The following is a 25,303-nucleotide window of genomic DNA, read 5'->3' as shown; positions in this document are numbered from 1 at the left end:
CCACCGATTGATAGTGTCAACCAGGATATGTGGAATATTGTCTTTGCTACCTGAAAATTGAGCAATTAGCATGTCATCACAGTCCTACAACAGCAGGCCTCAGTCAGTCAGCTTCAGTCCGAGACTCTGCCAGAGATCCTTCTTGCACACAACCATTCTTTGAAGATACTTGGATGACATGAATTATGACAACATTTAATTTCCCTTTGGAATAAATGAAGCATTTTTGAATTACTCTTGGTCTATTCAATATAATAGACCAAGAGAATACAATAGACTCTTGGAGCAAGTATCCAAGGGACTTCACTTCTGGTGATCGAAAAAAAGAACAACAAACACTTTGCTTGCGTCCCCAGGTTGATGTCAGGAATAAGGACGGGAAATCCTTATACTAATAGCCCAGCTCTGCAAGTGCAGCAGAAAATTAGTACATAAAGCATAAACTGAATTACTCAGACACTGAAAGTGTCTAACCTTCTAGTTTCTGTTGCCCAGTCTCAAAATGTGTTTATTAGAAAAAACTAAATAATGCAAAGATGACTAAATCTTATGTTAGTAAGTGATTTGCAACCAGTAAAACCAGTAGGTTCACCGGCAGTCTGAGGTTTTCTATGAAACAAGGAGGGCAACAGGATGCTATCTCTCACATCACCTCTTAATTGCACAGATGCCCTGGATTTTCTGGGGCTCCTTTAAAGGAAGTTAAAGTAACGATTAAAAAGTAAAATCCACATCTGAGATATATTTTCCAATGGTGAAGCCATTACTGGAACCAGATGGGCAAAATGTGGGCCTGTTTGATACCTCCTGGTTTTTAACAGGCTTTTTTATTGTCAAGCTGGTTTTATGTTTTTTTTCTATTTAAAAAAAAAAACGTGTTTTGCTTTGCTTTAGATGGTTGCACACGTTACATGATTCAAATGAAACGGCCTTAAAAAAGAGAAACCTGTTGAGTTTGCCCATCAAAACTGACTTTATGAAAACATTTCCTTTAAATAAGACTATCAATTCAGCCCCCCTTAGGGAAGTATTGCTCGGAACGGTTAATGATGCTCATCTCTGGATTAGAATTTACAGGCAACATACCAAGACGCCAACAGTGTGTGAAGCAGCAAATCCAAACAGAAAGATGGTGATTTATCGTCCAAGAAATGGAGGTAAGAAGCGTCACGCTTGAGAGATTTTCTGGTGCAGAGATCTGGCAACCTCGTGGCTTGTTCTTTCAAAACAGCGTGAAATTGTTCGTTACAAGCAGCTCCGTTTGATAAATCCATCAAAGCAGCAGCAGCTGTCTAAGCCGGCCTTTCTTTGCTGCATTCTAACAGGGTCACACGTCACATGTAAAGGCCCAAATGTGGGCTGCGACAGATAAGAGATCACACGGTTCAGGAGACGATTTCAAGATGGCAAACGTATTCAGGCATACGCCTGAAGATAACTGCTTCTCACACATGACTTGCCTTTTTAAAAATGTAAATTAAAAAAAAAGTGTCTGTCGCTACTTGGATCTAGGTTATGATTGTAGGAGGTGATGAGTGTGGAATTTAAAAGGAACCCTACTTCCATCATGGGAGAAGGAGTGGAGTTGGTTGAGGAATGTAAATACTTCAATGTTCACCTAAACGACAGACTGGAATCGAGCCTTGACAATGAAACGTCTACAAGAAGAAGCTTAGTTCCTCCAGTATTTGCAAAAAGATGCAAGAGTGCCATCTCTTCTACTGTCATATGTTGGATAGCAATTTCATAGCCTCAGACTTAGAAAGGTCCAACAATCTGATAAAAAAGGTTGGTTCTGTTCTGGGGAACAATTGTGGAATCTCTAGAGATGATGATACAAGGAAGGATTCTTAATAAAATCAAGAAACTTATGGTCAACCCTGAGCATCCTCTTCATGAGACTGTTATATCTGTGGTCTGTGTTAAAGTTCAATCATTCACAGGGGCCCCTGAAGGCAGCTGTTTGCTTTGCTTTTAGCCAGCCTTCATCATCTCATTCCGCTATGGAAGACTCCTTGACTTATTAAAGGTTTGCTCAAAATAAGTTCAGATTAGCCGTGAAGATGGAGCAGCGATAGCAAACTACAAAACATAAAGGTGGCGCTGAAAAGTTGAGAAAACCTTCAGAGGAAGGGCAGTAATGTAAAAGCATCTGACCCGTTTGGACCTTCCTGTAGTTCTGAGTCTGGTCTCTCCACCAGACATGATGATACTGCTTATAGCAGCTTAAGCCAGGTAAGCATTGTTTTATTTTTCTAACTTAAACAGGCTTTATTGTTATAGCTGTTGAATACTATTTACACAGCACTTTAAACATTAACAATTGGTTATTTATTGTCCAGATTGTGCCGTTATCGCTGCCCAGAACACAATCTACTGTGCACTCAGTTCTGATGGATGAGGTGAGCTTAGCCGTTTGGCGAGCGGCTGGAGTCAGTCTGTTGATGGCAGTCTTGAGAAACCTGTAATTACAAGGTTCCTTATGCAGAATTCACAATAAAACCAGAACGAAGGTGTATTTCTTCAGTTGGGGGAAATGCAGTACAGTCACTTGTATATTTTGGATCCAGAGCTCCTGGGACATGGAGTGGACCTTCTCTCTGCCAGCAGGAGGAAAGGGTGCATTGCTGGCCTCTCTGATGTTTCCCTCCTGAGCAACAGGGGAAAGAGACAACTACCGTACTTCCTTCTGCTGCTCAGTTTTGTAACCAGATGTTGGGTTTTGGGTTTTGATGCAGCAAAACTCCTTCTCTTCCTGTTGAAACTGAAAGTAGGTTAAAGCAGTGCAACGTGGGATTAGTAGTTTTCACAGTAGCCTCCTGTAGTCAGTTGTCACTGGGCTAGACGTAAAACACATTAATTATTTTATCTTAAGAGGTTTTTAAGTATAAATTTGGTTTAGTTGATGCACTGTGAATACATTTTCAGTAAGTTGCCTTTCATGCTGCTTCAAAAAGAGAACCTCATATTTACTATATTGCTAATAATTCAGAAGTCAATACTGCCTTCATCTGTAGGGATTTAAGAAAAGAAATAAAACCGTAAAACTGCGATGTTAAACGCAATGCAGTCAGAACTTTGGGTACACCTAACGTCTGTACAGGTACATGTCAGATAAAAAGTTAAAGACTGCTGCTGTGTAACCGTCTCATTTCTGTCATAACATGCTGACAGCTCAACTTCCAAGCAGCAGAGATGATATTTAACAGTAATACATCCTGGATGACACCATCAGTTGTTAGCAAGTACTGTTAATCCTCTGCATTTGATTAGGGAAAAAAAATCACTGTACTCATGGAAAATGTGTTTGAACCATCACTTTGAAATTTGTTATGGCCGTCCCACATCCTTCATCCAAACTGAACACCTTGGACTTGTGTTTTGTTGTATTTACACTGAAAGTATCAGTTTTCAGTTGGTGCTGTTCCAAGTGACAAATTGGGAAAACAATGAGTTCTGCCAACATTGTACTTATTAGCCAAGTACAATGGCTAATAAGTAAAGTAAAAAGCACTAGTAAAGCTAGTGCTTTTTACATCTTGAAAATGTTCAAAGCAAAATGTTCACTATCAAGATATGTGTGTGAACTGACATCAGCGATGGACAAAATGTAAATTAACACTTTGTTTCTAAATTCATCGTTTTGGTACGGTGGCCAAAACCATTTTGAAGGTTTTGAGAGTTTGCTTAGAAAGCACCGGCTCTGGAGCGTTGGGTGGCTCTGCTGCTGGTAGAGCGTTCGCACCATGTGTAGAGGCGGTAGTCCATGCCGTTCTCCTGGATTCGATTCCTTGCCTCTGGACATCTGCTGGATATCTACCCCTTCTCTCTCTCCTGATTTCCTGTCTGTTCCCTGCTCAATAAAATCCACTAGAGCCTAAAACCACATTTTAAAAAAAGAAGAAACCTCCAGTTTTCCCTGAACACAACATGTTAGCTTATGTTTTCTACGACCACACGTGAAAAACTGAAACAGTGCAAACATTTTCACATGACCACAGAACAAGTCAGCATTATACAGTGAATTAATACTTTGTGACACCGTTTAATTTTTTCATATTTTATGTCAAATTTATATGTACAGTATACGTAATAAGCAATACTGACATTCAAATATGAAAAAAGAAATTGTGCTAAAATGGACTAGAAATGTCAAAGCAGAACAGACATAAACACCAAGTTTAGATACACTGTGCCAGATTCAGCATTTTAAACACACAGAAAAACACATGAACCAATACTAAAGAAGACTTTGCAATGTGCATCATAAAATCCAACAAAAAGCATTTTCTTAATGCTAACTGTGTATCGCTCAGCTTGACACGTATTTATCATACAGAAGCAATATTTCATACTTTTTGTCACTGTCAAAGCTCAAGCAGACACATAAAGGTTAAAACATTAAGTTCTCTAGACTCAAAAATAGTTTTTCTTGCCTATTTTCATTCGTTAGCCAGCATTAGCATATTGAAGCAGGAACATGCTAGCAAGGCCTATCCATAGCAACAATTATATAATGTTTGCTACTTTCAGGTACATACATCAAAATAAAATTGACATAACTTTATATTTACCAAAGAAAACTTGTAAGCAGAATTAATCTAACTCTTAGAAATACAAGCGTTTGGTCATAAAAACCAACCCACCCTCTGACTCGACAGTCTTTCTCCTTGACCTGAAGGGCACACAGGAAACTCATCTTTTGTCGTCATTCACCGCCGAGTTTATCCTAAATCGAACAGTGGACATTCTGAAGAATAAGTGTAAAAAATACAGAGATATGTAGGGATATAAACAGGACAACAGAAAGCAAAGTTTGGCATTGCTTTTACCAGTTCGAATGTAGAATGCAATTCAACCGGATTCGGGGGCTGCGGGTGTACTATTTAAAGACGTTGGTGAATTCAGGACATTGGTGGGTTTTCAGTGTCTTCATGGCCTTCTTGAACTCCGTGTTGGACTTGTCCCACTTGTGGATGCCTGTGAGGAGGTACTGCTTATCAACCTTCCGGAACATGAGTAGATACTGGTTCACTATGTTGTCCAGCTGTTGGCAGGGGCAGTCCGCGCCGTTCTTCAAGTACAACACCAGCTTTTTCAGGTCTTTCTTCTTCAGGTTCCCTTGTTTTATCAACTTCTTTCTTTTTTGCAGGATCACCTTGCGGTCCGTGTTTTCTCGTTTCACCTCCTTTATCTTGGCCTTGATAGCTGTGGTGGAGACACATCGAGACAAAAACATAGATTGCTTTAAATCCAAATGTGAGGGGGAAAAATATGTTGTCTAAGCATATCCCTACCGCTTAAGGCATCATGTTAGTGTTTAATACGCAGGAAAATAGAGAAAATGGTTAAGGTTGTCTTCACACAACAGTTCTTTATGACTAATTCCGATTTCCTGCTGTATATATATATATATATATATATATATATATAGAATTTTTTTTTTTTTTTGCATGGTCGTTCATATAAGGTGATCTCTGTAAAGTTAAAACTTAAACAGTCAAAAGTTAACAACAATTTGGGTCAGAGAAAAATCTGAGGTTCATTTCTCAAGGTCAGATTTTCACAATGTTACACTTTCTAACTAAATATCTAGTTTGCCAACTAAATATTTAGCTCCAAACTAAATGCTAAGATTGCTAAAAAAATGTTTTACTCCAAACTAAATTTATTTAGCAAGCTAAATATTTAGTTTACACACTGAATTACATGGTGTTTAATATAGCATATAAAGTGCTAAAAATTATTAATAATTACGCAAAAATGTCGAATCTTATAATCCATTCTGGAGTGAATGATGGTGCCAAACAAAATTCCAAAATTATTACAAACAATCTCAGTCGTCTGGTGAGCACAATCAGAAATCTTAAAACCAAAGTCTTTATCAGTGGACCGTTCCCAACAATTCAACGTGAAGATGAGAGATACACTGAGAGCATCACTAAACTCTGGCGACAGTCACAGAATCTTCCATCTTCAAACCAGACGGCTTCTGTCTCAATAACTCTGGACCAGAATGAATCACATCAACCACCTTTTGCTCTGTGAATCAGAAACGGGAATCCATGAACCAGCAGAACACGTTAAACACCGACGTGGACAGATGAGACAAACAAAGATTCCCACATCATCACATCGGCTGATACCAACTGTACACCAGGAGCACTCTGGTCTCCTAGGAAACCACCTGGTAACTGAGCCGCTGGTGCTCCATCTCCTGGCTCACCCTTTCTAAACTTCACTGGAAGAAAATGAATGAATGACGAATAAAGACGTTAACATCCTGACCAAGTATTCAAACAACAAATACTATATCCTCACCAACCTCTAACTGGATGTCTGATATATTGATGTGGAAAGGAACCAGGCATCAGTTCTGCACCTGTTGTAACCCAGATACAGTAGAAAATACAGCAGAATCCCTGTGAGAGAAAAACCACAGCTTAAAAAAATCAAATGGGTGTAAAATCAAACCTCACATTTAATCCATCTAAAGCAAACCTAAAATTGATTTCTACCACCAGGTGAATTAACCACGTTTGCTAAAATCAGAACCTTATCAGAAAAATCTGTCTTAATTATGATTTTATTACTGAGCATAATATCCATATTATGCTGTTAACAAAAGCATGGCTATGTGGAAGCAGTGAGACACAAAACTTCCAAATGTGTTGAAAATGCATAAAAAACAAGTTTAAAAAATGACTGTAATAATATACTATACAAAATTACAACAAAAAACACTACGCAGTTATCAGAAATAGAAATAATATGGATCCAAGGGACATGCAGTTGAAGAGGACAACTTTTTTTTTTATGTACATAATGAGCGTGTGTACTGAACTGAACACAAAACGACACACTATTTTTAACACGGTATATCAGGGCAGTGCAGAAAAAACAGATGTGCAATAAATGACTTCAGTGACCTTCTGTCTGTGAGTTGCATTGATCATGACTGTTTAGATGTTCAACATCTATGTTAACCCCCGAAATAGAGGTGCAAAAACGCTGTGATACACTTCAAAACTTTGGTTTGACTCAACGCGCTAAAGAGGAAACACACAACCGAGGACACACTCAGTCAAATTGTCAGAGTGTGTTCAATCATCAAAAACACATTTTCTGTTGATCTCCTCAACCAAAGAGATACGAGTATAAAACATTTAAATCAACTTTACTCTTCCATCATCTCCCCTTTATCCTGTAGCCCCAGTATATGAGTTGCTAGATAACAACCCATTCTAAAATCTCACACGTCATTACTGCAATCAAAATGGCGGCTAGTGGGAAGAAATCTCAGTGGAACAAATGAAAAAGGACAGAAAATGAATGGTAGAAAAACCTGAATCCAAGTTCACTACAAAATCTACAAAGACGGACTCCGAGGCTTTTTGACACTGAAACGTGCGAGAGAAACATTAAGAGTAAATCCTTTACTCAAACATCAGCAATGCTTGTGCCTTGGTGATGACAGGTTTCCAAAGCCTGCCATGTCTGTGGTATCTGAACGGCACTTGACCAGGACCTGCAATGAATTGGCTGACGTCTTTGCAGAGAGAAAAACAAAAACAATAAAAGAGGAATCTTTGCAGCAGGAGGAACTGACAGATCAGGATAGAGGAAAATGTTTATGTAGAAATGTACAAAGATCCTGATGAAAACCTGCTGCAGAGCATCTTGACCTCAGTCTGGGTGATGGTTCATTTTCCAGCAAGACAACGACCCAAAGCACATGGCCCAGATCTCAGAGGCTCCAGAACCACCGTGTGAGTCCTGGAGAGACCGAGACTCTGGACTGGAAACTGACTGAACGTCTCTGGAGAGATCTGACCAATCCCATCCAACCTGATGGAGGTGGAAAAAAACTGCAGAGAAGAAAGGAGCAAACTGCCTAAAGGTCGGTGAGCTGAGCTGGAGACTTCATGTTCAAAACAGACCTGATGCTGGAACTGCTGCCACAGGAGGACCGACAAGGTATTAAACAGTGGCTGGGAAGGCTCACTTAACTGTAATATCTTGGTTTTATGTTTTTAATAAATTTGCTAAACACAACATTTTTTTTCCATATTTTCATAAGGTATTGCTGTGTAGAAAAAATTTTTTTGTGGAAAGAGATTCATTTCATACAATACGGAATCATGCTGCAGCATAACAAAATGTGGAAAAAGTGAAGAGCTGTGAATACTTTCCAGGTGCACAGTAAACCCCACACACACCCTGAGGACACAAGACCAAGTCACAGCGCTACGGCTGGAAAAAACAAAAACATCTGACTTTGACGTACAGTGCAAATAAAATAGATAAGTAAGAATAATTGTCTGCCTCCAGCAAAGAACTGAAGTGGTTAAAAATTAAACAGGTCTTTTTATTTAATTTTTTAAAACACTACATCCCTTTTGACTTCCTGAACTCTCCTTTTCCACTTGTCTCTTCCATCGCTAATTAAAGTAATAAAATGCTTCTCTTTCCGTCCACTGTATTAACGGTGCACATGTAAGGGATTAAAAGATTTATCCCCCTCTCTGTGAAAGGGCTTAGTGTTCTGTGGAATCAAACTGGACAGCATTCATAATGAGTGAGCCACAATGGAGACATCCTGGCCAATACTTGCAAGACGTTCATCTAGATAAGTCTTCCAGCACCCATAATCTCCTGAAGTTTGAACTTTCTTTGCCCTTGGTGTTGTCGATGGGACCTGATCTTTTCAGGAGGATCACGTAGGAACAGTGACATCTGGTTATTTCTTTGAAACGGACTCTGCTATTCCTCAAAAGCCCAGTGTCAGTGGCACCAAATCCACCCCGGGTCCATTACGGAGGAAAATTGCTGACTACCTTGTAGTTAAAGCCACTCAGCTTTAACCACCGGGTGGTTAAATACGGGCATCTATGGGTAGCTTTAATTACTCAGTAGTTAAAGCTACTCAGTATCTTTAACTAGCTACTCAGTAGCAAATGAATAAATAGACAAGATCCAAACCAGATGCCAAAGAACAAAACTACAAAATCCGATGGAACCACGTAGTAAGCAGCATGAAGTGGCTGCTCTGTGTCGTCTGCACTAGAACCTACAAAAGACCCAGGATCAGAAACGTAACTCGAACTGAAAACTGTCAAAAACAAGTGCTGTCAAGAATGGTGATAGTTCATCTGTTCCCTAGCCTGGCCATTGCCCTGTTAACATCTCGTTTCACAGTCTGGGCTTCCTGTCATTGACTTGGATTCCTCTGATAGAAAGGAATTCATTGGCCAATCAGCGAACAGAAGAAGGGGTTGCTTCCAAATATTGAATGAACATTAACAGCAATCTCTCTTCGCAGTAGAGGATGGTTGTTTTCTGCTCAAGCTATTTCCAGTCAAATGTTAGCAACTGGGTACAATTGCTAACTTCAACAGAGTCCATGCCTCGGCAAATATTTTTCAACAGCTGAGAGTCCAGACCCTCTGGACGAAGCAAAGCATAGGACAAGGGGCTGGTTCCCAAAAATCCATTTGACATTTCTATGAAGACGATGTGGGGGGTCGCCAGCACTGGTAGCATGATCGACCTTGGCACTATGCTAGCTGAACTTCGGTCACATTATTCCAAGCTCAGTGGATTCAAAACCTAGCTGGGCACCACAGTATTGGTGAAATGACAAAGTTGGTTGCTGCTTTGAAGGAAAACCCTTACAGAGGTAAATCAAAATGTAACCACTAAAGTTACACAACTGGAGGAATCTGAAAACAGAATCACGTCAGCAGAGGAGCTACTGGAAAAGACCGACCCTAACAAAGCCACGACGCGAATATGGCCTTATTAAATCGTGAATTGACTAATGACATATGTTTAGTTCAGCTTCTCAAATAACATAACAGACCCACTAACTAAATGATCCACGTCTAGACAGCAACACTAACACACCTGGAGTCAGCCGTAGTTGTTATGCCAAGCCGCTAAATGGTGCTGTGATTTTAGTATGTGTATGAACGCACATGCACGTTTGACCCTTAGCTTCCACCCCGCCAGTTTTCATCGCATCGTAAACAATAACATGTCTCTGTGCTCACATAACACATATATTTTTTCTCATCAGAAATTGTTTTAACGTGAACAGGTTAAGTAGCACAACGCAGCACATTTTAACCGTCGTCGTGTTTGTTGTTACCTGCCGATGCGTAAAGTAAACCCTACATCTGTGCGTCCTGTGCATGTCCAATTCCAAACCCGTGGAGTGCTTCACGCCTCCACAGTGGGATGTTCCAGAAAAGTTTCACTCTGAGACCTGGTTTCCACACCTGCTGGTCTGAGAGACCCCGGTCACTGGTTTTGTGTAAACAAAAGGCTGGATCTCTGTGTAAAACCGTGATGCCCAACTGACATACACTGTCCAAGCTGTCACAAAAATCAGGGCCGCATCCAGACCTCTGGAGACACCTCTAACCTCTGGAGGCCGGAGCAACTTCCAGATTTATTTAATTCATGCTGTCCAGTCACAGAGAGTAGAGTGGACCATAATGCATTAGGTTTTACTGCTTCAGGACTTGGATGACTGAGTGTAATTGGTAGAACCTTAAGCTCAGCTGTGCTTGGGTTTTGTAGCAGGACAAAGATCCATTTTACACAAGCAAGTTCACATCTGAACTGCTGAAAAAAAAAAAAAAATCAAGAGGTCAAGTACTTTTTCATGGCACCATATATTCAAAAGGAAACTGTAGACAGAGCAGCAGGAGTAAAGACTGATGGATTGTTGACCCTGATAATAACTCTAAATCAAGACCTGCTAGCTTCCAGACATGTTTACCCAAATCACTGTTTGCAGTGAATAACGAGCTCACATGTTGCAAGGCTACAAGTTCAGCTCTCACTAGATTTCAAGAAGCCCTTTCTCTCTGCTGCATTCCCAACGTCTACAGATGTAAAAACAAGAGCTATATTTTAGCAAAAGTTCAATTTAGAAGTTTAAGCTTGTAGAGTTTCCAGCTTCATTTTATCTTGACATGCTCAGCCGAGCAATTTAAGGCACTAACAATTCTGGAGTTGGTGTCATAATCTTTAGTCTCTTTAGTTGTTTGCTTCAGGAAATTACTGGAATTAAAGAAATTCTATCTGACATATTTTCTATTAATATTGATCACCAGTCTGTTACGATATCAACTTTTTTTTTTGTTTGTTTTATTGGCCAATCAACAAAACACACACATCTGTTCAGAGAGAAATTATAAAGAGATGCCAGAAAACCCAGTGAGTGCAGCCCATCTGCAAAACAATAACTTCCAAAACCTGTAACATCTTCATCAACTCAACAAGAACTGCAGCCCTGAATTAAAAAAAAAGAGATACACCAGACTAATTCACTCTTTGCTTTAGATCTGTGTTGCTCTGCTGGGAAAAGACAATTGCGCAATTACTTGGAAGTGTGAAGAGAACAGCAGCATTTTACTTGACATTTACCTCAGCTAAGAAGAACACATCTTTCCCGGCTTCCAGTAAATGAGGTTTAAAGAGAACCAAAAAAAAAGAGAGAGAAAAAAAAAACATATTCCCTCGCTGCCAGGTCGTAAATATTTTACACGCGATTGGTCCGCGCCGCTTACTAGAGACTCTGGTGCGAGTTGCTGATTCGTTTCTCGACACTCCCTGCCGTTTTCTCAGCCGTCCAACGGGGATGAGGAGCAACATCCTGTCCATTTATCATATCTGCGTTTTCCCCCTCGACTACAAAGATCAGGCAAACACACCCGTAACCGGGATGCAGAAAACCCCCTGGATCCTAAAAACACTATTTTTACCCACTGAACACTGTAGAGTCAAGTTGAAACCAGCAGAATGGAATCCGGATGATGGCCTTATCTTTTGTTGGGGGGGGATAAAGTGTTTCATGATTAGAGCCAGGCTTTTTCCACCACTGTGTTTTCTTTTCTACTCAAAGACAAGACACTAACCCATGCTTGGCCTCAGTATCCCACGGCATATTTATAGCTGCAGTTTTCTCTTTGGACTGAAACCTAACTCTTTTGAAGAAAAAAAATATATACAAAAAAAAAATGTATATTCTTCTCGTGTCTCTCTCTTTTTTTGGTCTTAATGAAGTTAAATTGAGCTTAAGGCAAAAATTTGATGCTTTGCAGAAATGATGACTCCTCCTATCCCCATTACACACACGTTCACTTAAAGCGGTGCATCATCTTCAGCCTGACAGTAAATCTGCCTGTGTATCCTCACTTGTCAGCTGGTTAGGGGACTTATTGCAAGCAAGCAAAACAACATTTGTCTTCAACCGACATGAAACGAGCCAAAAATGCCCCCCTCCTTCCCGACTGACCCCTCCACCACTTGTCCCGCTCTCCTGGCAAATGAGGACACACAGAAAAAAGAAAGAAAAAAAAGGCGAGTCCCATCACCGCAACATAAACACCGAGGCAGTTCGTTAAAACAAATGTAACCTTAAACTCCTCTCGAGAACCGCTGGAAAGTCTGGTTCCAATGTGCGTCCGGGCGGGCCGCTCGCTCGACATGGCACCAGGGTCTCAGGATGCCACGGCTCCAGGCTCCACTAGCAAGTAAAACACCAGTCGCTTGTGCGTCTCATGTACAGTACGCCGCTCACATGTGTCGTTGGCGTCCCCTCGAGATGCAGTCCCAGTGGGTGTTTTCGGTTCACCACAGGCAGCAACGGTGAACTCTGCAGCTGTAGTTTGTTTGTACTTTGTCTTTTTCTTTGGATTTGTTTGGTTTACCACAAGCATTTCAATGTGCAGGTACATGCAAGGTGTAACATTTTAAATATTTCTGCTGAACTTCCTGAACCCAGTGGGTTTCAGTGGGTTTCAGCGACTGTTAACCCAGTTGCTGAAACCCACTGCAGCTGAGTGGCTGCAGTGGGTTATAAATACCCACTGCAGCCAACTATGTTCTTTCCTCGCTTGCTTTTTGGGTTTGTTGTTTATTGGACATTTTCCATTTGAGTCGGACTGAAAACACTCTGCTAGACATCTCACAAACCTCCCTCAGTAACAATGGGCAGATTTTTCTGTCCCTTTTTTACTAACTAGAAAGTGACCAATAGCATCTGTAGGTGGTTTTGAAGGGTTAATAAACCCTCGAAATGTTAAAACTACAATTAAGCATGAATAGAAGTTTAACAGCAAAAGGTTTGATGTTTTTCAGACGAGGTTTGGTGAAAAGTTCAACTTTTGTAGAAAAGGGAAGAAGTCCGTTGAGAGGTGACAGGCTCACAGCTGCTCAGGTGGAGCCCTTATTTTATCTGATGTTAGCCATTTAAACATAATTCAAACTGGATCTATGGGACATGACACTTCACTGTCTGCTATCAGTCATCTACGCTTTCACAAAAGGCCAACGTTAAGATGCACGTTCCTCAGCAGAACAACTTTTATGCAAGCAAACAGTAGTCCAGCCTGGATCAGACGACCTCATCAGATGGATGTGTGTGTAGGGAGAATTACCAAACAACAGAACCCGGACAACTACAAAACTGACAAGATGCAAAAGATACAAAAATCCTCTGCAAGCGTTAGGACAGACTGACAGGAGGCAGACTCAACAAACAGAGGTTAGATAGCAAAACAAAGCTGCTCGAGACCTCAAGAGACCTTTTCTTTTTTGAAAATACGTGGATTAAATGTCTGCTTAAATACATATAAACCCCAAATTATTTATTCTGCTGATAGATTGAGATATTCTATTATTTTCGATGAATACACTTTTTTCTGATAGTGTATATATTTTCCAGAAGAAAATATAGAGGATGTATAATAGAAAAAAAACCATTCCGTTATGTTTTATCAAAACAAATTGCAGGTCAAAAACTCTTTATGCTGTTTTAAAAGATTAATGGAAAGGCCTTTGATGACTTTACAGAAACTAAACCATTCTTAGAAATTTCTAGACAGTTCTTTGGTTGAGTCATCTGGTATTTTTGCCCATTTATCTTTTGTTATAAATCTTTTGTCTTGGAGGTTGGAACATCTTGTCTGGTTGCTCAACTTCAAAACATTAATATTACTTCCAATCAAAAGAGCACTTCAAATCTCCATCTGTCATGGGAACAAATAATTTGGGACTTCGCTGCAGAGTATTGGACGACATGTATATTTTCAGTCCGAGTGGCTGAATCACTTTGATCAGCTAAGAGGGGATCGGTTTGACTTGCTGTAAACTTTCCTCTGCTTAGGATTTCTTCACTTTTGTAAAATCTTACTGCAGTATGACACTTGTTTACTTTGTGTAATGAGCCATTACTGATGATGAATTCACTGAACTTCTCTTCAAAAAAGTCGCAGTCGTCGTAGCTTTCATTTGTTGTTGGCGGCATTGCTAACTGCTAAATGGCTCACAACAGGCTACGCTAGCTGCAGCGTAGCAGAGGACAAAGGGGGGCTAGTGAGCGTGGTTCTGCTCAGTTAGCACTGGGAGACAGCAGGAGCTTGATTTTTTCTCAGGTTATATGTTTCATAGTATGATCCAATCCAATCCAACTTTATTTATAAAGCACTTTAAAACAACCACAGCTGATACAAAGTGCTGTACAGTAAAACACAACATAACAATAATAAAAAATAAAAGATTAAAAAAAACTAAACTCTTACAATTTAAAAACAAGCAAACATACAATTTAAAACTAGATCCCGCCGGAGTTGAAAGCTAAGAAAAATAGATGGGTTTTAAGACGAGCTTTAAAAGTGGACAGTGAAGGGGCCTCTCTGACCTGCAAAGGCAAGTCGTTCCATAACTTAGGACCCATGACAGAGAAGCCCTGTCCCCTCTGAGCTTCCTCCTGGATCTTGGTACCTCCAAGAGCAGCTGATCTGCTGACCTGAGTGACCGAGAAGGTACGTATGGGTGAAGAAGCTCAGAGAGGTAAGCCGGGGCAAGATTATGTAGTGATTTAAAAACAAACATAAGAATTTTAAAATGAATCCTAAAATATACAGGCAGCCAGTGAAGTGAGGCCAGGACAGGGGTCACATGTTCCCTCTTTCGAGTTCCTGTCAAAAGTCGTGCAGCAGCATCTGAACCAGCTGCAGACGTGAGAGCAGCGACTGACTGACTCCCAGATATAGTGAGTTACAGTAATCTAATCGAGTGGAAATAAAAGCGTGGATCACCGTTTCAAAAAGCTGCCTGGAAAGAAAAGATTTCACTGACGCCAATCGCCTTAAATGATAAAAGCTGGACTTAACCACGGCTCTGATTTGGCTGTCCAATTTAAAATCACTGTCAACCTTAAAACCAAGATCTGTAATAACAGGTTTAAAATATACCTCCAAAGGTCCCAGGTCAAAGGTCCCTATGTTGATGTCACAACATAGTGACTGTTTCAACAAATATGTAAAAAATATATATGTATATATATTTTTTATAAAACTTACATAATGCAGCTTTAATACAGAAATATACTGCAAGTAACAATGTTAAGATGTTACTTTTGAAATTCTGCACTTGTGTTCCTTTCTTTGTTTTACTTGACCAATCAAGTTACTCAAACATTTTGGTTAAGTAAGAAAATAGCATCACTGGATTAAATATGCCGCTTAAATATTGTGGATGAATAAAACTAATTTTTTCCAAACAAAGGGTAAGAATTAGCAACCAATGTTTCAACAAACTTTTACAAGACAAACATTTTAAGAAATTTTTTTTTCAAATGTTTAAGACAAATTTTTATGAAAAGAAAAAAAAAAAGCCAACAGAAAGGGCAAAATCACCAGGCCCAAACGGATCCTGTTCAGGAATTTTATGAACTTTTGCGTAAATTCCTAGTAAAAAGTGTCGCCCTGGTACATGTTTTTCCATTTTACTCATTAGCTCTTTATTGGCTAACAAAGTCCTTTTGTAATTAGGACTCGTAAAACACACCACAGTAAAAGAAATGTCAAAAGTCTTTGGAAATAACTATTGAATTCAGTGTTTTCAGGAGATTACTTCTCGTCATTTTTAACATTCTGTACAGTTTGTCACAGCTGACCGTCCACCATATGGAAAAGTTCGCCTGTAACACGAACCGGCCCAGACGGCAGAGCAAACATCCAGCTTTACTACTGCCACATAAAGGCTCCAACGACCCCAATTCATTAGTCAAACGACCTCGTCCTCCACCAAGGCCTGAATACAGATAACTCACATTTAACTGACGGGCAAAGTCCGATGAAACGTCTGCATCTATATGCGTTGAAAGCTTCACTTGGAATATTTGCGCAATTTCCCCTGATCAGAGAAATAATCTAAATTAAACCAACTGAACCAGTTAATCCTTGCCAAGGTGGAGAAGGACGTCTTTAGTGAATGTCTGCGGGACGCTTACCAAACTCGCTGGCACACATGTGCTCCAACATGGTGTCTGTTTTCATTTCATTGTCACATGGAGGACAGATGGGAGAAGAGCCTGGGAAGAAAAACAAAAAAAATTAAAATAGATGGAAATATAATGAATAAAGCTGGTGAAATGTCAGAAATTGATTAGTCACAAATTAGCGTAACCCATATGAAAGAACTAAAACTTCTGTGCTTTTTGGATTCCAGATTTCCACGTCTCTCTCTCTCTCTCTCTCTGCAAACATCTCGTCTTGTTCTTGATGTCACTCAACTTGTTTCTTTAGCTTCACGTGTCCTGGCGACCTGACCTCAGAGAAGAATGTACTCCGCTTTTATAGCCAGCTGTAACTAAGTGCGGCAGTAAACACTCTCCTCTTCACTTTGTACGCAGCTTTCACAACGAGCCTGCTCAACGGTAACATTGTTCTATGTGGAAAAACAACTACAAAGATCTGAGAAATGCATTAAAAAAAAAGAAGAAATAGTATTGATATTCAGTTACTGCTTACTGGAATGGTCGGACATTCCAAGAAACGCTAGCTCATGGAGAACAACAAGGAAAGCCAACATAGGTTTAGCCAAAAAGTTCTGTCTGGAGGCATATCTGCAAATACTTTACTACCACAGTTTAATTTTTATAATACTGCAAACGAAAGCTTCGTGCCAAACAACTGAGCCTACTTTTCCAAAGTTGGACCTTCTTTTTTTTTTCCCCTGTTTGTGGAATCCTGCAGCACTGACCTTTAACAGATACTAGTGTCTCAGTGTTGACTCAGATCAATCAAAAGATAGGGGCAGGTAAGGTGGAAACTAATAGCCTCTTTTAGTTGCCAGATGTAGTTACACATGTTTAACGTAGGCTTGTGAAAGTAACACCCAAGGCGCAAAGTGTTTGGTGCGAAATAGACTCTGTTTTCAGAGTCACTGGATCTTTTGTCTGTCTGCACCCTTTAAATCCATTAACACCAGACTACTGCATGGAAACCTCTGCTAACATTCAGTACAGCCAAGAAGATCAGTCTGCATCTGTTGTGTCTTTATCCACCTCAGTATTAGATACTGGCCCTTTCTGAGCCATTACTGATAACAGAAAACACACAAAAAAATTGAGCTGATTATCTTTAAAGGGGCAGTATTATGCATTTATATAGGTCAATCAAATAACTGTTACCTTCAGTTGTTATAAAAAATGTTATATATGAAATATGACTTAAAAGAAGCTTGACTTCATAATTTAACACCTTGAAATTGGGCCTTTGCCTCTTGAAGAAACTCTTCATCTTTCTGAAATTCTGCCTTCAGAAAGTTGTCACAACATGGCTCCTCTCTTAACCCGTCAGCAGTGTTTCTACCAGCGATGCTCTGAGAAGCAGCTCCTATAATGAGTTCCGCAGATATTCAGTTACATCAGGTGTTTGCTAATTGCTGCTGGCTAGTCTGAAGGAGCTGAGTGGGGAAGTCACAGGGGAGGGCTGCTCTGAAAAGGTGGCGCTCGGCCTCACCAAGTGTTTGTCACAGCTCAACGGTTGCCACGGGAGATTCAAGGATTTCTCAAACATGGACAAAAGAATCAAGGCAACACTCCAGGTATGGTTTTGATGGTTGAATAACAATACGACATGATGTAAAGCTAATAATAATAATAATAATAATACTGCCCCTTTAAAAAGCTTGAGTGAAATCACCGTCTTACTTTATTCTTCAAGTTGACAAGTGACAGCAGGTGGTGTCTGGAGAGGGCAGAGCTTGTGTGGTCCCAACCTCAACTTTTACCAAAAATTCCTCTAAGTTCCTCTATGCCACTCTAGGAGTAGGTACTGCACACACCCCAAAAAACTGTTAAATGTTAACACACACACGCACCCCGCCACCCCTCCCACACACACACACACACACACACACACGCACACACACACACACACACGCACTCCCCCACCACACACACACGCACTCCCCCACCACACACACACACACACACGCACCCCCCCACCACACACACACACACACACGCACGCACACACAGAAACATTAAACTGCCCTGAGCTCTGTCTAAGTTATGTATTTAAGCCTAATGTGTTCAGTAAAATAAAATAATAAGAAAAAACATCTCTGAAAGCTTCATTTACACCTCCAGGTGGCAGTAAAAGTAAGATGATGATGTGGTGATGGAAGGTCACACAGTGTAGTGCCTAATGTGAATGAGTCAGTTGTGCTTTCTCCTCTCCCTCCTCTGTGCAGTTCGTTAAAGTGCCAAGCGCCGATGCTGCTGGCACAGCGGCCCACCTCCCAAACCTCAAGTATTTAGAACCGGTCCAAGCTTGATCCTTTAAGAAACTATGTTTTGTTTGTTTGTGGGTTTTTTTGTTTGTTTTGTTTTACAACATATAGTTTTGTCCTGGACAACCTGAGCCAACCCATCTGACTCTGACAGGGTGCATGAAGTGACGGTGGAATGCGTCCTCGGCAGCGCTGCTGGAATCCGCCCGCAGCCTACATTGCGGCTCACATTATTCCGACCCGACTGTCTTTCAGCTTTTCATCCCTCATCAGACTTAATGTGTTTGTCAGACAACGAGCATTAATATATGCAGGTACTGGCTTTTTCGTTGCAGCTGGACCACCTCCCAGCATTGTCCTCCAAAACTCGGCAAACACCTTAAAATAATCGCTACCATCTGGAGTTCCTCCCCCACCTCCCCCCACCCCCTCCAATATTTCGTGATCATTCAAAGTCAACAGCAGGCAGCTTCACATTCACACTAAAGGGAGTGCTTATGTAGCCGATTATAAGGAAAATAAACTATTCACCTTTAGTTTTAGCAGTTCTTTGGGCGGAGGGGGGGATGGAGGAGGTTAAATGGGAGCAGATTTTTCTTTTCACAGCTCAGTTTTCTCTTCCAAAAGGTTCTATTTGGTTTCTTTGTGTGGGATTTGCATGTGTAAATACACCGTTACCCCTAAAACAACATTCCCAAGCTCATTTAAGAGTGTTACGAGGGTTAGAAGGGTGTTGACTTTTGCACAACAGCAAAAGTGCCTGGGATTTGTTTTCTACATCAGGTAAGAAGCTTAAGTTTGGTACCTAATTTATTTTTTTATTTATTGATTTTTTTTGTTTTTGGAGAGCAAAATCCTACATTGTTTTATTATACAGAACATGAAAATAAAGCCAGATATATTCCAATTTTTAAGGCGCCTCTGAGTGAATATACACGGTTCTGCTGTATTTCTGCTACAACATAAAGAATTTGGGGCATAAAAAAAATTCCTGATTATTTTACAAACATAAAAAACTGCTTATTAAATTTAAACATCTAAAAAGCGTTGTAGAGGATGGATCTAAGCATCATAGTATTGTGATTGCACATTTTAGCTGTTTGTCCCCATTATTGTTGTTTTTCAATGTGTTTTTGTGGAAGTGACGTTAGCTGGAGGTTTCTAGTTCATGTCTGAAGTATGATCTAACTTGTGGCCTTTGTTTCTGTGAGTGAAATTCAGTCTTCATCCAGACTGCACTAAAATTGCAGAATTTGCAATGGAAACTCACTGATTCCTTGACAAATGATCAAAGATTCATGCAGCATTAATAACAGAATTAACAGAGAGGTATTTACTTGTATAACGTTAAATCAACTTTCTAGACAAACAGATTTATTGACTGATTTAGAGCGGAAGTTTGTAAAACCCAATTCCTCAACCAAACAGCGTTAACACTTCGGACTGAAGATCCAAATGAAAAGTCGCCTCGTTTTTATTTTTTTCTCATTATTTATGTTGCCACAGCAGCAGATATTAAAGTAATGCTCTTTTGTACTTTCTTTCAGACCTTTGTAGACTGAGGGATGATGTTGATGAATTTGCAGGTAAATGATGAAAAACTCTAACTTCTCCCAATTTGTAGGAGATGAAATAGTTTGCATCTGTCGTGACGACAGCAGAAATCTATTTTTATCAAAAGTGTTGATTATTTTGCAAATACCATATAATACTGAACCTCCTTCAACTAACAATACATACCAAGGTTTCAACTTAAAATTAAACGTCTTTGTTAGCTCCATATATAGCTTTTTAAATTAATTAATTATTATTATTATTATTATTATTATTACCTTGAAACAAAAGAAATGACGGAAATAGTTGTTAACTGTTTTTATCATTTCTTTGGAACTCTTATAAATTATTTATCGATTCATTTATGAATATGTTCAACGTTAGTGATCTTCTCCAGCCATCACCGACGTGAAGAACTAACCTTCCATGTCGTCACTTTTTTGTCAAAAAACGATTTAGGCAAAAAAAACAACAACAACCAAAAAAACATACGCGTTACTTTTAAGAAGAAGATGATATTACATCCACATCAAAACTACTAGTAATAATTTGCTTTTTAATGAATGAATTATGATGATTATTATGACTATCCGGAGTGTCGGGACGTGTCCTTACCTGTAGTCTCGACGGTCTCAGTGACGTTGGGCGTCATGGCAATGCACACGTCATGTTCGGGAAACTTGTCGCAGGTGAGCATCTCCGGCCACGGGTAGCCGAACGCCTCCATGATTGGGGTGCAGCCGTCCCGCACCGCCTCGCACAGCTTCCGGCACGGGTAGATGGGGTGATCCAGGCACACGGGTGCGAAGAGCGAGCAGAGGAAGATCTGCGTGCCAGTGTGGCACCTCTTGTGCACCAGCGGCACCCAGCTGCTGGCCTGCTGCTTCACCTCCGCCATCGTTTCGTGCTCCAGCAGGTTGGGCAGCAGCATCGAAGTGTAGCCCACGCCGTGGCAGAGCCGCAGGTCCTCCGGGATCCCCACGCACTGGGGGGTCTTGCCGTAGATGGGCCCCGCGCTCTCCTTCTTCCAACTCACGTACTCGTACTCCGATGCTCTGCACGCCGACATGAACGCCACCGTCACGACCATCCCGATCGTTCTCCAGAGAGCAGAAACGGACCTCATGTTTTGTTGTTGTTGTTTTGTTTTCGAGTCCTACCCGCGGCGTTCACTTTATCGGGAGACTCGGAAGGCGAGTGCGGAGGAAGGCTCTCCAACTTTGCTCTGCCGCTTTTTGCGTCTGCGTCCGGCTTCAGCGAAAGTTGGACGAGCTGAAGCCGCAGCGTGCGCTGAGGGTGGAAACAAGAGGGGATTGTAAAGCGCTGCCCCCGACCAATCACAGCGCGTCTGCGCCTTTTGCTTCTCTGCTGTCAGTCAAAGGTTTTAATTACCCCCAGAGTAAAACACCGCAGGAGCCTGTTTACCCCCCTCCACTGCAGTCCTGCCGTGCGCTTCCATTTTCGGTGCTGTTGATGCTTAGAGGGAGGAAATTAATACGTGGTTTAAAAGGTTTTACAAATCAGACTACTCATGTATTTCAAAACAATGTTCTTGTCGCAATTACAGCTGCGAGTCTTTAGCAGGATGCTTCGCACGTTTAGAAACTATTCTCACTTCTCGAAGATTGTTCGAGCTCAGACAGACTGGAAGGAGAGCGTCTCAAACAGCAGGTTTTAGGTCCTACTGTAGATTCGCAATTGGATTTGACTCTGGACTGGACTTTGACTATGCCACTCCAATACATGAATTCAGCCCTGTCTGACCAGACAGTTCAGGGAAATTTCAAAACATATGAAAAGACTAAAAAATACATAGACGATGTTAGAAATAGACAAAAAAAAACAAAGAAATTATAACTCACAAATGCAGGGACCTGGTTCCTGTGGGTATACAGGAGTTATTTCATCTGTTGCTTTTAATCCCACACAACAAATTCTGCAGAGTTAAATCAACACTATGCCGAGTCTATTTGGTTCTTATCAGAATTGGTGTTAATTTAACTCTAACAGAGCTGGAGCTCCTTGTTTAAAGGGTTGTCTGGAGAGTCTAATATGACAAATAAACCCTCATTAAAGGGAGGCTGGGCTGTCCCAGTTATCTTGTTTGCCTCTGTAGCAATTTTGTTTAGGCAGGTTTTATTCTGAACACTTTATTACAGTTCTTTGTGGGTCTTCAGTGATTGGTTTTTTTTTGTGTGTGTTTTGTTCCATCATCAGCTCTGAGGAACACCAGCTCTCCATGATGCTGCTGCCTTCTTGTCTCATGGTGGGGATGATGTGTTCAGGGGTCAGTCTAGTGTTTGCTTCCAACCACAGGTGACCTGGTCACCTTGGAACACTTTAGCTGTGCCTTAAACTTTTCATCACTTCTTTTCTACCACAGTTTTATTTTTTCAACTCTTACATAAAGTCTAAGGACACGACGAAAGGTTTTTCAACTAGGGGCTCCAATCATACTTCCAGACATAATGTGACATAAAGGTTCTGAATGGCTCAGGACTTTTGTTTAAAAAAAAAAAGTTATTAATTGGGTTTAAATATGTATTGCGTTAAAGTCGGTGTAACTAGAAATTAACAAGTTAAAGTCCCAACACCTATTTAACAAGTTTCATATACACTAGGACCTGCAGAAAAAGGATGGATGGATGGATGGATGGATGGATGGATGGATGGATGGATGGATGGATGGATGGATGGATGGATGGATGGATGGATGGATGGATGGATGGATGGATGGATGGATGGATGGATGGAGTGTTTTTCCATATTAATGGAAACCCGTCTAGATAGTGAAGAACTCTGACATTTCCTCACATTACAATCAGAAACATCAAAGTATTTTATTGGGGTTTTGTGTCCCAGACCACCACAAAGTGACTGTGACGATATCGCTGTCAAAACCTTGGTCTGTTCTGTGTTCATGGTTGGGATTATTTCTTGTCTGTTTGCCTTTGTTGTTTATTTTGATCAGATAAGCCTTGTGTCTGTTCCACTTTAGTTCAGTCTGCTTTAGTCATTTTAGTTGGACTCTGTTTAGCTTTTTGTCCTCGTGGATTTGATTTCTGTTTGTGTTTACTCTACCTCACTCGCCCATGTGTGCCAGGCTCTCTCTCTCTCCTGCTCTCTTTCCTCATAACTGCAGCCTGTTCGTCAATCAGCCTGGTTTGCTGCTGCAGCACTCTCTCTCTCTCTCTCTCTCTCTCTCCTGGTATCAATGCACACCTTTCTCTGAGCTATTTTCCGCTACTGGGTCCAACTTCTTCAACCCTGACAGATACACGATTTTCTACATTTTATGCAAATAAAAATCTGAAAACCGTGTTATGAAAAGCAACTGTAGATAACTTAACCTGCAGTTTGATACATCGATATTTTCATCTACGTGTTGCTGCTGCGTTTCAGATGGGAATGGCATAGAGTGAGTCGCCAATCTTCTTTAGTTGACCTTTATTCATGCAGGTTGTCTCATTGTACAAGATCCAAGATCTCATTTACATCAGACACCTGATTTTGAAGAGAGTTCACCATTTCACAGAAGACATGCTGTGGGAATTGCTAGCTGCTGCTAGTTTGCAGGAGCTAAGCGTGGCAGTCACAGGGCAGGGCTGTTCTGTAATGCAGAAGCTCGGTTTGGAGGAGCGTTGCACAGCTGAATGGTTGCCACGGGAGATAAAAGATTTTCTCAAACATAAAAGAAACAAAGCAAACACTCCGGTGTTGGGTTTTTTTTATGAGGGAATATCACTATAACATGATGTATAGCTAAAAAACAAAACAAAAAGGGGATTTAACCTAATACTGCCACTTTAAATAACTTTCAAACAAAGCCTTGACGGCACTAATTGAGGCCTCGCTAACACCATGAACAATATGTGCTGTTCTTCTGGTTTCTAAGTTCTTAGTCATATCTTACACACTTCTCAACAAGAGGCAGTAAAACAGTTTGTGAGCAACTCACATCTAAGTGTTTTTGTAATTATCCAAATGAAACCCTGCTGACGAGAGACAATTTGCCGAGGCCCCCAGAGAGACCATGTCAGTCTTTCTTCGCTGTGCGACAAACCATTAATGTGAAATTCCTCCAATTAGAAAAGAGCAAACTTTACAATTCGAGGTGTTCCTAACTATCCCTTGATAATGATGCAAATGTATCCACTTAACGCCACGCTCTGAAGCAGCTGGAAGGAAATGCTGAGGAACAGCTTTAGCCCATCTTGTTTATCAGATAAATGTGTTTTCTAGCTGACTCCTCTGCACAGACACCACTCACCTAGACAATCTTTTCCTTCTTTTTCTTTCCCTACATCGTTAACTGCAGCCAGCAGAAAATACTCTGGAGCGAGACGTGGAATGCTTTAACGCATCGCGGCGCGTGGAGGGAAGGTGACAGATGGCGCTGTAATCAGTTAGTGACTGTAAAGTGCTGCTGAGTGCAAAAGTTGGAGCGAAGTTCGTAAATGTCAGAGGAACGTCGTAAATCACCGACAAGCTATAATCACATCCGAATCAAAGATATAACCTGGCGACGCTCATCAGCTAAATGAGAAAATTACTTTGAGCTCTGAGCAAAAATCTGCATACCAAAGTGATGATATGATAAAAAGAAAAAAAAACAAACAACAACAAAAAAAAAGAGAGGACCAAGTCATCAATTAACATATCAAACTAACAGTGATGTTTTAACAAGGATGCTTGTGTTTTTGGAAACGCTACACACACTGCTTAATGGGCTGATGGCACTCAACAACTGTTTGTGCATCTGGTTGCTAAAGCAAAGAAGAAGAAAAAAACATGTAGATCAGAGTTTTTTTTTCCTTCTTCTTTTTCTCCCTTCAGACAAGAACCTGGCTTCACTCAGCTGCAAGAGGAAGCGTCCTATCTGGTTGAGAGGCTCTCCCACCGGGAGAGCGTTCAGCCAAAAGAACCACGGAGCCAAATAAATAGGAAGGGGAATGCAAAGTGGGAGAAAAATGGATTTTGCAAGCAAAAGCAGATGAGTATCAGAGCATGCATGTCACTACAACATTCAGCCTCTAAACCTCGGGGCCTTAAAAGCTTATGGCGAACAATAGGGAGACTAAATATTTACACTGTTGGGCCCCTGGGAGGACAGATTCCTGAATGGTCCACCAAGGGGTCGGGTCAGCCATCG

General features: G+C 40.7%; 1 protein-coding gene across 1 annotated transcript; it reads right to left on the bottom strand.

Annotated features, from left to right (window-relative positions):
* Nucleotides 1-4,025: 4,025 nt before the first annotated feature.
* Nucleotides 4,026-21,483, bottom strand: sfrp1a (secreted frizzled-related protein 1a). The gene is made up of 3 exons (XM_008417304.3): nucleotides 20,767-21,483; nucleotides 16,310-16,390; nucleotides 4,026-5,208 (listed from the first exon to the last, which is right to left on the bottom strand). Exons 1-3 carry the CDS (start codon nucleotides 21,275-21,277, stop codon nucleotides 4,883-4,885), a joined length of 918 nt encoding a protein of 305 aa, XP_008415526.1. The 5' UTR covers nucleotides 21,278-21,483; the 3' UTR covers nucleotides 4,026-4,882.
* Nucleotides 21,484-25,303: the final 3,820 nt, after the last annotated feature.

This window comes from Poecilia reticulata, chromosome 9 (genome assembly GCF_904066995.2).
Source record: "Poecilia reticulata chromosome 9, P_reticulata-male-v2, whole genome shotgun sequence".
Classification (NCBI taxonomy): domain Eukaryota; kingdom Metazoa; phylum Chordata; class Actinopteri; order Cyprinodontiformes; family Poeciliidae; genus Poecilia; species Poecilia reticulata.
The sequence above is the reverse complement of the archived record's forward strand: the minus strand, read 5'-3'. Positions and strand labels throughout refer to the sequence as shown.

Coding starts and splice junctions, on each gene's coding strand:
- sfrp1a (XM_008417304.3), bottom strand. CDS start 21,277: ATGAGGTCCGTTTCTGCTCTCTGGAGAACGATCGGGATGGTCGTGACG. Junction 16,391..20,766: donor TGAGACCGTCGAGACTACAG/GTAAGGACACGT, acceptor TTTTCTTCCCAG/GCTCTTCTCCCATCTGTCCT. Junction 5,209..16,309: donor CATGTGTGCCAGCGAGTTTG/GTAAGCGTCCCG, acceptor TCTCCACCACAG/CTATCAAGGCCAAGATAAAG.